This window comes from Saccostrea cucullata, unplaced genomic scaffold (genome assembly GCF_032062105.1).
Source record: "Saccostrea cucullata isolate Sc308-1 unplaced genomic scaffold, CSIRO_AGI_Scuc_v1 ctg81, whole genome shotgun sequence".
Lineage (NCBI taxonomy): Eukaryota > Metazoa > Mollusca > Bivalvia > Ostreida > Ostreidae > Saccostrea > Saccostrea cuccullata.
The window spans coordinates 419105-436804 of NW_026931903.1; the positions used below are offsets into that span (position 1 = coordinate 419105).

General features: G+C 33.9%; 1 protein-coding gene across 1 annotated transcript in view; it reads right to left on the reverse strand.

Annotated features, from left to right (window-relative positions):
* LOC134233990 (uncharacterized) overlaps positions 1–17700 on the reverse strand; it is a 79238-nt gene that overhangs the window by 8909 nt on the left and 52629 nt on the right. The window contains 17 exon segments of the mRNA XM_062716049.1: positions 126–312; positions 618–701; positions 788–1417; positions 1738–2373; positions 2529–3161; positions 3293–3325; positions 3433–3999; positions 4479–4517; positions 8310–8876; positions 10194–10253; positions 10828–11409; positions 11639–12205; positions 12436–12522; positions 13213–13800; positions 14019–14075; positions 14245–14835; positions 14933–15499. Of these exon segments, the coding sequence (XP_062572033.1) occupies positions 126–312; positions 618–701; positions 788–1417; positions 1738–2373; positions 2529–3161; positions 3293–3325; positions 3433–3999; positions 4479–4517; positions 8310–8876; positions 10194–10253; positions 10828–11409; positions 11639–12205; positions 12436–12522; positions 13213–13800; positions 14019–14075; positions 14245–14835; positions 14933–15499 (6475 nt within the window).

A 17700-nucleotide genomic window follows, 5' to 3' on the forward strand; every position in this document is an offset into this window, starting at 1 on the left:
ATTTACACTTAATATAAATATTTTTAAAGCTTTAAACGTAGTAAATCAAAGGATAAGAAACTTTCATGCTACAAACGTCAGAATGAAATATGTTTTCAGCATATGTAATACTAGTATATATATACTCCGAGAGGTCAAACTCCAAATTTGGCCAATCGCTAAATGTTATAACAGCGACCCGGAAATTCCCGCTGTCAATGTCAAGGTCAGAAATAACTGTATAGGTAAAGTTCAAGACTTTCTGGAATCCGTCTTGGCCCACACTACCGGAAGTGTCCAGTATAAAAACAACATCACCCTGTCCTCTGCAAACTAAGTAAAAACGTATATAAAAATAACATGTATAAGCTGTTTTTAAAATATTTGAGAGCACTCATGTGAATAATTCAATTGTCTGAACTCATGGATAGACCAAGGCATGTAGGAATGAAAAATTCTCTCAAGGACAATTTGTTTAAAATATGGAATTTTACTTTTCAAAGAATAATCACAATAATCAAATTATTGTCACCAATAACTTATGTCTAATTTTGGACGAAAAAATTAAAGTTCTTTATTGCAATAGTATATATTTCAATTTCCTTTAAGTATTCATTACGTTATTTAAATATCCCTACCCCCAGGTCTTCTTGTTGTAGTGGGTGGAGGCAGCGTAGTAGGTCTTTCAGGTCTTCTGCGTGCGCGTTCTGGGGTGTCTCCCACTGAAAAATTAAAACAACACAGGATGACAATGTGTGGTCATATAACCAGATGTTCTGCAGCATTAAAAAAGAAAACAAGAACCTACTCTCTTTCAGTGCAAATTGTAATATCCCAGGAACTTCTAGAAGATCACTCTCACGAGTTGCCAAATGACGGTACGTTCGTAAGGGATAGGTAGCAATTTCGCTTACTTCTGTTGTATCATCCAGATAATAGCCGACTGTAAACAAGTTGATACCATCTCTTTCTGCCTGATATGCGGCTTCATAAGCCTTATATCGATCGGTGCTCTCCTTCTCACCAGTTAAAAGAATGATGAAATTTCTTGCAAAACTTCGGTCTCCGTTCCTTCTGGTGAACATGTAGGTCTTGGCTTCATTTATTGCTCTAGCAGTGTTTCTATCCCCTGCTCTATAAGTTATTCTATCCACTGCACTTACTATTTTGTCTTTTTTATCATAAGCATTTAGCTGCCATTGGACACTCGGTCGTGTACTGTAGCTCATCAATCCAATTCGGACTTCACCGCTATCAACGTTCACATTTTCCGCCAGATATTTAACAAAGTTTTTGAATGACCGGAACTGCTCGGGTTTTACAGAGGAATCCATGATAACCACGATATCTTGTCCTCTCGTCAGTGGCTCTGGAGTGGTAACTGGTGGAGGTGTTGTCGGTTTAGGTCGAGGTCTTGGTGGTTCGATATCCTCATCAACTGAAACATGAAATATACATAATTCACATTTATTGAATGCATTAAAGTGGAAACAAACTGAAGCAAACTTTCATTGATATCATTATGAATAGTAGAGATTTGTAGGAACAATTATTCGTAAATTGCAAAAATTATAACGTGGTTTTTTTGTTGAAAACGTCACTAAATTCTACTTTTCATTCATTGTTTAAAAGTTGTATGTTATGTCATGTATCATAAATGTGGTTCTGAGTAAAAAAAGACGATGCTTTGAAAATTGTTTATTTATAAATGAAATACTAGTAATCACTCCAAAAACAACTTTCCCTAAACATACTCACCTAATCCCAAAACTCTGTTTGCGGAGTCATTCACCTGTCTGTCATTCATATCAGTGTTAACGAGATGCCTGTACGTCGACAAAGGATGCGTGGATAGCTCATCAATTTCTGTGGTGTCATTTAAGTTAATGCCGACAGTAAAAAAGTTGATTCCTGATTTCTCGGCCGTCTCTGCAGCGGCCCAGGTTCGATACGTATCGGCACTCTTGTCATTTGATGTGAGAAGAACAACTATATTTCTAGCGAAGTCTCGATCGCCTCTATAAGGTGCAAACATATTCCGGCGGACATAATTAATGGCTCTATCTGTATTTGTTCTTCCTGGTGAATATCCAATTCGTTTAACTGCTCTCAAAACATCATCTTTATTCTGATATCGTCTAAGATGGGCTTCTAGGCTTGGATTGGTACCGAATTTCATCAACCCTACTCTGTATTCTTCATTGTCTATATTCATGCCCTGGACCATATTAGATACATATGATTTCATCCAGTTGAAGATCTCTGGGGGGACTGATGAGTCTAACATAAAGATCAGGTCTTTTCCTGTTGTCCTGGGTGTTGTCGTAGGGGTAGTTGGTGAGGTTGTCGTTGTCGGTTTGGGTCGAGGTCTCCAAGGATCCACATCTACATCGACTGCAAAAGTAGTAAATGCCTATATATAAGGTTGTGGTTTTTAGCATGCCAAACAATAATATGTTAGTACCCTGTTGACATTGGGAAAATGTATAATGAATTTATTTTCAATTTGTACATTTATGTAATCTGAAAATTAAAAATAAGTTTCATACTTGTTCGAACAAGACTGGTAAGTGATCTATCCACTTGCGGCTGGTCCATGCTGGTGTTTATCAGTGTTCTATATGTGTTTAATGGATATGAGGATAATTCATTTATCTCAGTCAAGTCCTGTAGGTTGATGCCAACGGTATAAATGTTGATATCGTCTTTCTCTGCTCGCTCTGCTGCCGCCCATGTGTCATAAATATCATTACTTCTATCGTTACCTGTAATATGTACTATCAGATTTCTAGCATAACCCCTGTCTCCTTTTCGTGGTGTAAACATCCTCTGTCTTGCAGCGTCAAGTGCTCTATCTGTATTTGTGCGGCCACGCCGATATCTGATTCTGCTAATAGCATTCTTGATGGAAGCTTTATTGTTATATCTGTTAAGTTCAAACTGTACATCGGGGTTATCGCTATATCGCATAACACCAACTTTGTATTCTTCATCATCGACGCTCAGGTTGTCTACAAGATTACTGGCGTACTTTTTCATGAAATTGAAAGTGCGAGGATCTACAGAGGAATCAAGCAATATTACGACATCATATCCGGTAGATCTCTCCGTTGTTGTTGGAGTGGGAGTAGTTGTGGTAGTTCGTGGTCTAGTTGTGGTGGGTTTTCTGGTGGTTTTTGTAGCTATAAAATATCAAAATTAAATTGTATACATGTGAAAAATGTTTCTGAAATCAAGAGAATTATTTCTTGTTTCAACGCGTTCCTTATTTTCATATAATAGATATATTTGAAAGAAGAAAATATTGTTTTACTTGTTATTCTTCTGGTGGGCCTAGGTGATGATGCTGAAAAAATATTGAAGAAAATTATCAAACTAAAGTTCTTTTAATTAAATTTAAATAGTATTAAAAGTTTGTTTTTCATGAAAATCAATTGATAAATTAACACTAACCAGGACACAGAGATCTAAAGATCCGCTCATCCAAGTCTTTCAGTTCATCAAAGTTATTTACAATAAAGGTGTTTTCGGAGGCAGGAACGGACGCTATTTGATTTAATTCAGTTACATCACTCAGCCCAATACCTATCGCATAGATATGTATGCCCTCGTTCCTTGCCTGTCTTACTTCATCTTGCAATCTATTTGCATTGATATTAGAAACACCATCGGTCAGGATAACAGCAATGTTTCGAGCGTCCCATCTATCGCCATTGGCGAATGAGAAATATTTCTCTCTCATATCTCTGATCGCGTTAGCTGTATTGGTACTTCCAAAAATCCAACTGATTTTGTCAATAGCATTAAACATCTCCGTGGAAGTGTCATAGGCGTTCAAAAAGAAGTGGTCATGCACTTTTGTACTGTAGCTTAGAATTCCTACTCGAACACTTCCAGAATCGATATCGGAATTTTTCAGGAAATCTTTACAGAAATCCAGCATTTTCTGGAAGTTATTTTGACCGACACTAGTTGACGAGTCCAGAATGAAGACCAAATCCACCTTCTCAAAGCCACACGCTGATGTGGAAAACAAATTGTAACAGAATTGTTAAAAAAGAATTTCACAATTGATTTTTTAAATACTAATTTTGTAGATGTGGTTTTAAGGAAGTATATTGCTATATGTGCCTCTATGAAAAATAAATTAAAAAAAAATTTCTAGTTTATTTTTCTACACATGGAATTTCCAGTGTCCGTGTTTATGCCCACTTTACAGATTTTTATTACTTATAGATTTGTTTGAACTGGATCAATATCTGTTATATTTACTCTTTTTGTCTTTAGCTAATCATCTTTTTGTCATGGTCAAAAATCTTATGAAAGAATTGGATATTTAATTTGATAAACTATGAAAATAGAGGCATTATATGTCAACAAGAAAATGATGAAGAAATGACCATATATGGTGTAAATCGTAGCTGGTCAAAAATATATATCAACTTGAAGGTTTTAATAATATATTTTTTTCAATAAAATAAGTTAAAACAAGTACTTACAACTTAAAGTAGTCGTCGAAGGCGGTGCAACAGTTGTAACTTCGAAGAAAAAATGATACAAATAATAGAAAAACAATTTAATGAGGCATAAAAGTTATAAGTAATTAGAAGAGGAATGAAGTAATGACAACCAAATGGCTACACACGGGTTAGAAAATGTTAAACATGAAGGTCAAGGAATGTATCTTGGTGATAAGTCTGAAATACGTATTCCACAATTACATATACTTACCAAAATCTGTAATGTACTTTTCAAAGAAATAGACAACTGTTAATATACGTGTATAAGCTTTATTAGTGATGTACAAGTGATGTACATGAGAAATCTCAAAGAAAATTTAAATAATTTTTTGTTGGAAAGCTTTGCTGTCTTTTAATCATAAATATCAAAGTATATAACTGAAAAACTTAATTACATCTGCAACATTCTCCCACGAGTCTCTTATAATAAAGTTAAATAAAGTGAAATTTATGAACTTCGGAAGTCAATATTAATAATTGTAATTATTTAACTCTGATAAAAAACAAGAGTCATACAGAACCCATTATTGCTCACCTGCTTGAGCCAATATATACAGTAGGTTCTTATATACCCGAGGAGTTAGTTATCATGTAATGCGGAAAAAGCAGCAATCACAAAATTAAATTACACGCTTAAGTTATGGTTTTGAAATCATGTGAATCTCTACATTAATCGTCAAATCTCGAATTATTGTTTTCGCAATATTTTGACTAAGGGCCATCTTGTCGATATACAGTACAGTACTCACGTTAGATAAGTAATTTGCCTACGACGACAGCCATAAGCTCAGTGGCCATCTAAAAAGTCCTCCGATATTTGCATACTTTATTTAAATCGACACAATTAAAGGCATATGAATATTATTTATTCTTAATTACATGGCTAGAATGAAGTACTACAAACCACACAAATCAGTATCACTTCGTTAGTATGTTAGGTTGCCTGAAAACGTTAGATAAAGTCTACAAATAAAATGTAAAAGGTAAGTATTCAAAACGTAAAAATGCATGCTTGCAAATGATTTTACAAGTTAAAATGAATTATGTGTTTTGAAATACGTTAGAAGAGAAACAAGAACTTAAGTACAGAATTTGATGTAATACTTACCTAAAGATGTTGAATTTGCCAAATATGAAGAAAAACGAATAAATAATATAACAGGTGGTATGTGAACCATTTTACATAGTAAACAATAGTAAGAGGAAAACGCTTCTTAAAATTAATTTGAATAAGTTTCCAGTCAATGATTGGGAAAGAATTAAGAGAATAAACCAAACACTAGTTTTCTAATTCCCCTTGTCCTTCTATTTACATTTAGTTCCCTTGTTTAAGACAGATCCTTCAACAATTAACGCAAGATTGGAAGAAAAGTAGACCTTCAAAGAAACACGCAGTTTTCAATATCCCCTGAATTGAATTGAATGTCTATAACTTCCTATTTAATTGGCAAGAACTTCTCAATAAATGTCGGTTATGTTAAGATTACAAACAAATGCTAGAGCTTTGTTGTTGTGAACATTTATAGACAATGAGATATTTTCGTTATATTATTCAAAATTTATCTTTTAATTATCACTAAAAGCATGGTCTAGGAATGAACAATATCAAAATGCTAACATTACGACATTGTTGATATTAAATACAAGGTTATGCATTACTTGAAACCCCACCCTTAATTTTTCCATTCAAAACGATAGGATATATATACATGATTCGAAGCAGCTGTAATTATCTCGGCTAACAAAGTGATTTTATTGTTTAAGATACGGTCGTAAGCCTTCTTCTAAAGAAACGCAATCTCCAAGTGAAAATAAAAGGTTTCATACAAAATAGGGTATCGTCTTTCTCGTACATTAACTAAATTTCCCCTTTTCAATAAGTTTAATAATTTTTTTAACATTGAGAATTGTTTTAATGACAATTCATAACTAGAGGGTATTGTTTTTTTTAACAAAAAACCCCCACATGTCTCCCCTTCTTTACCAACATTTACAAGTGCAGTTTTACGGTCAAGGTCAAAAATAATAATTCAGCGCATCTTTCAAGTCTTTAAATAAAAAGGATCTAAAGTTATGGTCTGATTTTGTTTTTTCTTCATTTAACCTTGAATGAAGAAAGTGGTCAAGGTAATAAATTTTGATGTAGTGTATTTAGGATTTATGTTGTCCTTACTTGTTCCACGTTTAAAATCCTAATGTCCTAATGTCAAGAAAGGTCTCAAGTTATGACTTGGATATATTTTCATGTGAAAGTTTGACCTTGACCTTATCATATTGGATCAAGGTCAAATATTTTGATCACACACACCCTTCTTCTATGTGTTCTCTGCATGTTCCAAGTTTGAAGTCTAAATGTCAAAGGGTTCTCAAGTTATGGTCAAATCATGTTTTTCTCTTTGACCCTAAAGAAAGAAACGGATCAGGGCAAAGTTCTGGTGCACTTAATCTTGTAATTAATGTCTTCCTTCTATGTTATAAGTATGGAGTCCTAATATCAAAGAGTATTCAAGCTATGGCCTAAACTCTACTTTTATGTTGAACTTGACCATATGATAATTGGATAAAGGTCATATATTTTGATCACACACATCTTTTTCTTATGTGTATTCTGCATGTTCTAAGTTTGAAGTCTAAATGTCTAAGGTATCTCAGGTTATGTTCAAATAATCTTTTTTCTCTATTTGACCTTGAAGAAAGAAAGGGGTCAAGATCAACGTTCTGGTGCACAGCATCTTGTATTAAATGTCTTCTTTCTACGTTACAAGTTTGAAGTCCTTAAAGAAAAAGTACTCAAGCTATTGCCAAAACTCTATTTTCATGTAAAAGTTTGATCTTGACCTTATAAATAAATCAAAGTCAAAAATTTTGGTGACGTACACTCTGTCTCAAGGTCATCTATCTATGTTCCAAGTATGAAGTCGTCAGGTCAAAGGATATTCAAGTTACGGCCTGGACAAAATTTGGAACAAGAAGAAGAAAATCGACAAAAACAATATGTCTCCCTTCGGAAGGGGAGACGTAATAACTAAGTACGTCGACGACATTTAAGATTTTCTGGAAGGACACGACCCAGTTATGAAGTTTTTTGCTTATTCCTGTTTAATATTAAAGTTACAGAAGATGAAGGAATCTTTTGATGCCTGTTAATGATACTAACCACGTAATTCATATAGGATATACCAGCCAAACTACATTTCCAAAAAATAAAAACAATATTTCCAGAAATTGATATCTGATGATAACTCCTGGTTTTGTATGCTTTTTGTCTCGAAACATCTGATGGTATTTTGTTTTTAAAATAATGTTATCGTGTAAAAGCATCAGTATAGTAAGTGTATAAGTGTACGTTGTTTCTTCTTAAGGGACTCCGACCCTCAGCCGGGAAGGACAACTCTTTAATTGATAATTTAATGCAAAAAGTCTTTAAATGAAGCTTGAAATTAAATATTTTCATGCAACAATTTTCATTATGTGCCTCTCAATGTGCCTCAAGGTTCTTTGCAAAGCTCCATAAATCACTTCTAATTTTATATCATGTAAATAAACATTGGTATCTAAAAATGCTTTTATGGGATAAAAATTTCTACTTTTAATTAGACCTTTCTGAGAAGTTCAAAGAACCTTGAAGCACATTGAGAGGCATATAATGAAAATTGTTGCATGAAAAGATTTAATTTTCAAGCTTCATTTAAAGACTTTTTGAATTAAATTATTAATTAAAGAGTTGTCCTTCCTGGCTGAGGGTCGGAGTCCCTTAATATGGTTTCCCCATATTAAAAAAAAAAATTAAATTTCTTTAAGCATACTAACCTGCGCAAGCAGACTCAAAAATTGTTTCATCTAGACCTTCTAATTCATCAAAGTTGTTCACAGAGAAAGCATTTTCACTGGATGGCTTATTTGCGATACCATTAACTTCATTTAAATCTTGTAGACCAATACCAACTGCATAAATATGGATATCCTTCTTGCGGGCAGCGTCAGCTTCGGGTATTGTTCTGCCATAGTTAATGTTTGACACACCGTCAGTGATAACAATACAGATATTTGGTACATCTGCTCTATCACCATTAACGGCCGTGAACATGGTATCATGCATAAGAAGCAGTGCATCGGCTGTATTTGTGCTGCCGTATTGCCAGGCAATGTTTTCAACTGCTTTAAACAAGTCATTTTTGGTAGTATAGTCTTTCAAATTAAATTCTATCCTGGCACCTGTACTATACGTCGCAATACCAACTCTAACTTCACCTCCATCAATGTTGGCAGAATGTAAGAAGTTTTTAACAAAATCTAGCATTTTCCCAAAGTTCACGTTTCCCACACTTGTAGATGAATCCAAAACAAACACTAAGTCTACTCTTTGGAAGCATTCACCTGACAAAGATATTTTTTCAGAGTTATATATAAAAATAATAATTTTTTAAAGCTTATATGAGTTATTTGTGCGACAGTACACTTTGCCAAATATTTTGATTTTAACACAAAATTAACATTATCTGTAACTTCTACTGGTCTGGAAATGTAATTTTACGACAATAAATAGCAAAAAACGCTGAAATGGCTCTACTGACGTCACCATTTTCGGATTTTGTAAGCAATGCATGACGCTGAAGAATGACGCATGACTCGCTTGTATGTTCAAGACGTCCATGGAAATTATACCAAAAACTGATGACAGAACATCTAAAGAAACATACTAGCAATTTAAACATTGCTATTTTTTCCGAAAAAATCATATGCTCCGATAATTCATCTGCACTGCTATTTGTTTATACCGGAATATGGCAATTTTAGAGGTATTGTGCTTTGAAAAAATAAACTTTGTAGTTAATTCCTAGAGCAACCTAGATGGTGAACTTTTTTTAAATTTCGCAGTTTAGTGATTTTTTACAATAACTTTCAATGACTTAAATGAAAAAGAAATCCCTAGGGCAGAAATACAAAAAATCTGGAAAAAATGTGATAATTTGGCGCTTTTCCAGCAAATTCCTATACCGTCCAATAGTAAAAATTTACAACTTTTGAGACGACTCCCTAAGGAATCGGGATGGTAAACATTCGATTTTTTAATCTTAAAACAATAAATACAACAGTAAGAATTTATTATCAAAAAATTCAAAATTCCTAGGGCAGAAATAATTAGATTAGGCCTCGTTAACATCTTTTTGAGAGAATGTTTACTTGGCAATATCTTCATCAACTAAGCACATGAAATCCTTTGATTGAGGGGACTCAAAAGTATGAAGTATTTCCTTTTATGGACAATGAGTTAACTAGAGTTACACTAGCACCAAAATATGGGATCACAATTTTCATTGTAATTAAAGGGGGGGAGGGTTAATAAGAAGTAGAACAGCCGGGTGAGCTCATTAAGGTAAACGTTGTGGACTCTTGTTAACATACTTAGTATGTTACAGACAGAGTATGCTTATTATCATTATCATTTTATAAAATAATTTACTTATAAAGAGCTCTTGATTATGAGATATGTGGAGATAGCAGTGTTAGAGCTCAAAAGTCAAAATAGGAGCGGAGCAAACACAGACCCCCAAAACATCTAAGGTGGGATCGGGTGCCAAGAGAACATTTCCCCCAAAAAGATGTAAAGTTGATAGAAAGACAGACAATCTGACGGACGACAAACTAAGCTATTACGAACTCTTAAAATTGTTTTCTAAATAGTATTCATACCAGGAACTGGAGGCGTTGTTGGTTTTGGTCTCGGTCTTTCGGGTTGCACCTCGTCATCAACTACAATGCGTAAAAAATAAAACTTTATGTTTAAAATATGTAAAAGATGAATGTTGAAGTAGAAGGATTATTGAATGAAAATGTAATGCTAGATACAAACTATGTATGTGAGAAAAAAATTATTCATGTATTTAGAAAATATATTAATTCTGGGTTTTTTTGTTATCCTCTAATTTGATTCTCAAAATATTCTAAATATTGGTCTTGTTTTAAAGCTCTAAAACATAAAAGGACCCGTATTGGAGGGTGACCCGGCCTTCAATGCTAGTTACAGTGGGATTGATATTGACTTTTTTCTTTTTTTTAAACATAATTCCCACAGCAACTAGGGTCATGATTATATTTGTGTAAAACGTATGCTCTGATAAGTAAAAATGGTGCAAAAATGTTTTTTTTCAAATGAGATATTTATGTATATGTATGAAAATAAAATGTCAACAATAATATATAATATGTTTTCCCCCTTCTTTTTCTATTGGATATACTTGTAATTCTGTGACCAAATATTGGAAAAAATAATACCTGAATTAAAACTTTGTCACAAGTCAAAATTTAACAGATTGTTTCTACTTACTAAGTCCAAGGATTTCATTGGCAGTGCGATTAATTTGTGCCGGTGGTGAGTAGGTGTTAATAAGATGTCTGAAAGTCTTCAATGGATGAGTTGACAATTCATCAATTTCGGTTGTATCGTTAAGGTTAATACCAACGGTGAACAAATTAATTCCCGCCGCCTCTGCCTTTTCAGCAGCGGCCCAAGCGCCATACGTGTCTTTACTCTGGTCTTGTCCGGTTAGCAAAACTATTAGATTCCTTGCGTAGTCTCTATCACCACTGGATTTGCGAAACATACCTTGGCGAACTGAATCGATAGCTTTTGCGGTATCTGTTTCCCCGGGTTTATATGAAGCTTTGTCAATAGCAAGTTTGATGTCCTCTTTTGTACTGTAGTCATTTAAGTCAAATTGAACATCTGCGTCTCCGCTATAACTCATTAGACCGACTTGGTATTCTTGGTCTTCGATATTAAATCCATTGACAAGATCTTTTGCATAGTCTTTCATGAATTGATAAGTTTGAGGCGGAACAGAAGAGTCCATCAGTAGGACAACGTCGTAACCAGACCGAGGAAGTGATGGTACAGTGGTGGTTGGAACTGCAAGATAAATGTTTGAAAACTAAAAAGAACGCAAAAGTAATTCGTTAAGTGCTGAAAAAAAGACGCCAATCCGAAATAAACACATCTGAATTGATTATGGCAAAAACTAGCTCGGGCCTAGTTATATATTAATGTTTATTATATTGGACTTTGTATACCATGCTCCGCTGAGGTCCAATTCGATCTAATTAATCTATTCTTTTTAAATAAAAAAGGATTTTAATACCTGGACATGAAGATTCGAAGATTTTTTCGTCAAGACCTTCCAATTCATCGAAACTGTCTACGGAAAAGACGTTCAGGCTTGCAGGCTCACTTGCTATCCCATTGACTTCCTTTAGATCCTTCAGAGCGATCCCAACTGCATAAATATGAATTCCTTTTTTCCGCGCTGCTTCTGCCTCAGGAATGGTTCTTTGGTAATTGATATTAGATACACCGTCTGTCATTATTATACAGATATTTGGAACACCGGGTCTGTCTCCATTTAACTCCGTAAACATTTCCTCGTGCATCATTTTCAGGCCATCAGCAGTGTTGGTACTTCCATATCTCCAAGGTACATTATCAACAGCTTCAAACAAATCAGCTTTGGTTGAGTAGGAGTTCAGCTGGAATTCCACCGTTACAGCAGTACTGTAGGACACAAGGCCAACCCGTACTTCTCCACCGTCAATATTAGCTTCATGGAGAAACTTCTTGATAAAATCTTTCATTTTGCTGTAATTGTCATTCCCCACACTCGTAGAAGAGTCCAATACAAAAATCAAATCTACTTTAGCAAAACATTGGTCTGGAAGACAATAAAAGGGAGATATTTTAGAATTCTTTCTTTAACAGAGTTTGACAAAACTTGAATTTACAAACGTTGAAACCCTTTTAAATAATCACTAAAAGAAGTAATGGAATATTTGGGAAACATATGATGTGGACATCGTTATAAAAAGAACAAATTTACTATTGGTTATAAAAAAAATAGATAGTTGATATTTATTAGAAAATAATATTAATTAAAAAACCTACTTATAGTTGTTGTCGGTAAAGGTGTTGTGGTAGTTGTCGTTGTTGTCGGCTTGGGTCGAGGTCTTGGAGGCTCTACATTTTCATCAACTGAGAAACACACAAATGTGTAAAAAGTTAGGTGTATGAATGTTATTTCAAAACGTTAACAATTTTTATGCATGTTTATTGAATAACAGCCATTGAAGATACAAGTATAACAATAAACAAAAAATCAAACCCACAAACACCATCACCCTTTTCCTTACAGGGTAAATAAAAGAAGGACAATTACAAAAGTAGATCGAAATGTCATCTTGCCAGGATTTCATATTACAAAATATCCACAGAAAACCTTTCTCAATTCTGTGAACATAAGGGAACTGTTTTGAGGAAAGATTCTTTAAAACCAATCAAAAATACGAATCGCAAAGGTAAAAACGAATTTCAAAAAAAAAAAAAAAAATGAAAGACGAATCCATATATATATATTTCCCCTAACCTCTTTTGAAAGACATAAAAACATTTCCAAAATAATAAGGTTTAGACAAAACAAGTCACTTACATGTACTGAAGCAAAGAATACCACTAAAGGATTTGTCCATAGCATTAGAAAATATTCTTTAAACACTTGACAAAATTTTGAGTTTTTTAGTTTTATCGAACATGAATAAAAAGAAACAGAATTCTATTATTAAACCTCTATTTAACATCACAAGAATTGATTTTTATAGATATCTCAAAGTTAATATATAAAGAAATCTTTTTGATTAAAAGTTTTATAAATCACAATGTACTTACTTAAACCGAGGATTTCTGCTGTGGATTTGTCCACACCATCATCTCCTTCCTCTGTATTAATGAGATGACGATAAATATAGATAGGGTGGGTTGAAGTCTCATCAATCTCTGTTGTATCGTTCAAGTCAAAACCAACAGTGTATAGGTTAATATTTTCTTTTTCTGCCTCTTCTGCTTCATTCCATGTGGCATATATATCATCACTCCTCTCATTTGCTGTCATTAGGAAAATGAGATTTCGAGCGAAGTCTCGATCGCCATTTCTTTCATTGAACATTCTTCGTCGTACCATACGAATGGCACCTGCTGCATCAGATGCCGTTCCTCTTTTGTGACCCACACTATCAACAGCAGAAACAATGTCCTTTTTCGAAGTATAGTCATTTAGATCCCATTGCTTATCGTTGGATTCTCCGTATCTCATAAGGCCAACAGTGTATTCTTTGTTGTCGATGTCGAATCGATTGACCAGGGATTTGGCATATTTTTTCATGGCGTCAAACGTTTTCTGTGGAACTGAGGAATCCATCATAATGACAACATCATATCCGGAATCACGTGGTGGGGTTGTCGTGGTTGTTGTTGTTGCTGTAAATGTAAAATAATGATTTTCATCTACAATCTAAGAAAACAAAGATTTGACAGACACAAAAGTTTTTCTCTAAATTTAAAGTTATAAACAACCTTTAGTTTTCCTTTCGTGAAAAAATGAAATATATACTCTTTTGAACTATGGACTAATGTCTACCATACATTGGCAGAAATTTTCCATTCTAAAATCAAAGAAATTTGTTACAAATACTAACTCGTGGTTGTCGTGGTAGGTAATGCTCTGTCTCTTCTCGGGCGAAGTATATTATTAACTGAAAGTATAAAGTTTTAGATATTTTAAATCTGAAAGAAGCATTAATGAAATTTTTTAAATCTAAACGAAAAAGAGATTTTCATCAAAACATAATTTCTATAAATTGCTATGCAAATAATAATTTTTGAAAAAAAAGAAACTAATAGCGTTTAAAACGGCACATATACCCGAACTTGCTAGCCTTCTTGGAACTTCTTTGATGTCTTGTTTTCTTGTAATCAAATATCTATATGTACTAAGGGGATGTGTCGGAACCTCATCGACCTCAAATGTGTCATTAATGTAAAATCCTACGGTATAAATGTTTATGCCCTCATCTTCAGCACGTTCTGCCGCTCGGAACGCCTCGTAAGGATCCGTGCTCCGATCTACTCCTGTCAGTAAAACAATTAAGTTTCGTGCAAAGTCCCTGTCTCCATTGTCCTCTCGGAAGTTCTCGAAGTTCACAATGTCTAGAGCGTCTTGTAGATTACTTTCACCGGGTTTGTATGAAATGTCTTTAATTTTGTCCATTACTTCTTGTTTCGTATCGAGGTCTTTTAAATGCGCAAATGTATCTGAATCCCCGCTGTAGCGTACGAGTCCAATGCGATACTCTTCATCATCGATACTGAGATTATCCACAAGATTTGTAGCAAAGTCCTTCATTTGGTTAAAGACTCTCCTATCATCCACGGAAGAATCTAGCAGGAATACGACATCATATCCAGTGTCTCGAGGTTTTGTTGTGGTTGTCGTAGGCATGGTCGTAGTTATTACTAAAATAATGTACAAAAAAGTCGAATCATAGTATTCATCATAATATTATTCTAGAAAAAGAGAAAATCCAATTTAAAAGTGAAATGTAAAATGTACCTGGACAGACAGATTCAAAGATTTTCTCATCTAAACCTTCAAGTTCATCAAAGGAATTAACTGCAAACGCATTTACACTTGCTGGCTCACTAGCAATGCCATTCACTTCCTTCAAATCCTTCAGTGCTATACCAATGGCATAAATATGTATGCCCTTTTCTCTCGCCTTTTCAGCCTCAGGAATTGTTCTTTGATAATTGATATTGGATACGCCATCAGTCATGATAATGCAAATGTTTGGAACACCTGCCCTGTCACCATTGGCTTCGGAGAACATTTCCTCGTGCATTGTCTTCAGTCCATCGGCGGTGTTTGTACTTCCATATCTCCAAGGAACTTTGTCAACGGCGTCAAACAACTCTGCCTTTGTGTTATAGGTGTTTAGCTGGAATTCTACCGTTACTTGAGTACTGTAAGACACAAGACCGACTCTCACCTCCCCACCATCTATGTTTGCAGAGTGAAGAAACTTTTTAATGAAAACTTTCATTTTGTCGTAGTTATCGCTTCCCACACTAGTGGACGAGTCCAGAATGAAAACTAAATCCACTTTTGCAAAACACTGATCTAAAAAAATAAGAAAATGCATGATTTTAATTATGACAAGTACCTCACCATCTCAAAGTGTATTGGATTTGTTTAAATTTCAGAAAAACGAATTTATGTCTCTAGAAAAACGATGAGTTGGGAAGATATTATACAACTATGGACTTCAGCGTAGGTCGATGAAGGATATTGAGATAACCAACAGTATTCAATATCAAAGTCCAAAAAAAACCCAATACAAAATAGGAGCAGAGCAAACACGGACCTCCAAAACATCAGAGGTTGCATCAGGTGCCATGGAGGAGTGGGCATCCTCTGCGGACCGGTCACTACCGTCGTGTGCCCCTTGTCTTGATAGTGAAATAACGAAAAAAAACCGTCGTCAATTTAGTGTATAGATAATGAAGTAACAATTAGTATGAAAAACGTCAGTCAGCATTTGACTTGGCATTTGACGATATGTCTTTATAAAGACTCGTGGGAAGTGAAATGGATCGTTTTAAGTTTTAAGTATTAAAGCAAAATGAAAATAAAATTTGGATTACCTTTTGAAAAATACATATATAATTTTATTTTTCTCATTAAACATAATTGTAAATACGTATATATGGAATATTATATGGTCTTTTGGTTGACTTGAGGAACAAGAAGGTCAACTATTTTTTTTATCAGATCATTGCTGAGGGAGAATATTGTATTTGATTATAATTAGATACAAAATACTAGTTTAATGGATCGTCTCTACACTGCACAGTAATTCAAGGATATATATTTCATTACATTTATAAAGGGTGCATTTGTGCAGTGAGACTTGACTGCTGAATCGAAATGTAGCGTTATAAGGTTTCACGGGTATATTTTAGTCTTTGGTCATAACGGTATGGTCAGAGACTAAAATTTAAAACCATAACGCTATAGTTCTGCATCTAATTTAGATATAAGATAAAATAAATGCCGCATTCAATTTAATTCATATTGCCAATCTGTTTGTATATATAATTTTTAATTAATTCAAGAAATCAAAGCCTGAGACGAAGATAAGTAATTAGATACTTAATTTTTATGTATTTCCTCTATCAGAAAAACGATCGCGATTTTTGTTTTTCAATACGTAACGTCGCCTTTCAAGTTTTGCAAAAGTAACATTTTCATTGTGTTTGGAAAAATAGGCTTGGGTAGGGGTGGGGTTATTGTTAATCTTTAGACACTTGACACTTATTCATAACTTTATTTATATGTTATCAACCCCGAAAACAAAGTAGACAATACAAAAATATAAATACTCCTGATATATGTATGCTACTTAATATTTAAGAAGCCAAAATATAAATTGAAGAATATCTTGGTGATCAAAAATCCAATGATTATTTAAATTTCTTTCTAATATATAAATAACATTCTTTCTTGCATTGTAATCTAATCAAATGACTCATTTGTTATAAATATATTAAACAATTTCTTGATAGTAAAATCATAATAAAGGAGAGTAATCAAATGTTGAACCCGCTTTTGATTGGTTAATCTGGATCTTGAATCTCGAAACTCGAATTTCGTATTTCGAACCTCGAATCTCGAATGAGCCTTCTGGGCTTTCATACCATTTCACTTGCCATGAGTCCTTATAGCCACATAATGACCGTTCATTGAAGTTCATAATAGTTATATTATATAATTACTTAAACTGAATGATCTCACACGGACCTTTCTAAACCGACTTGGCTGACATTACGTCACAATGATAAAAACATGCTTTTTATATCATGACGTCCTGTTCTAATTAAGTAACTTTGGTCCCGTTCGAAGTAACTTTGGTGCAGCCAAACGGTGTGACGTGCGATATCATATTCCACAGAAAAAAAACTTTCGCGTCGATTTCACAAACATTGTTTAACCTGAGGTCCTTTCAGCCGATGAAAACTAAAAAAATAATTTCTTATAGAATATATACTTTTACATCATTCAATCTGGGTGACATTTAAAATGAAAGAAATCATCATAGAAGACGAGTAAATTATTTTATTTCAAAGAGATTTAAAATTTATAGATAAAATGTAGTCCAAAAGAATATATTTTAACATATTTGTTTTAATCTGATTATTGGACTTTTGTGAAGAGCGCTGACTTTCACAATCAACGGCTTACTTTTACACTGAGAACATATACGGGAACTTTTGTGTAATTTTTTTATCTTAACATTTTAATGAAACGATAAATATTTCTTT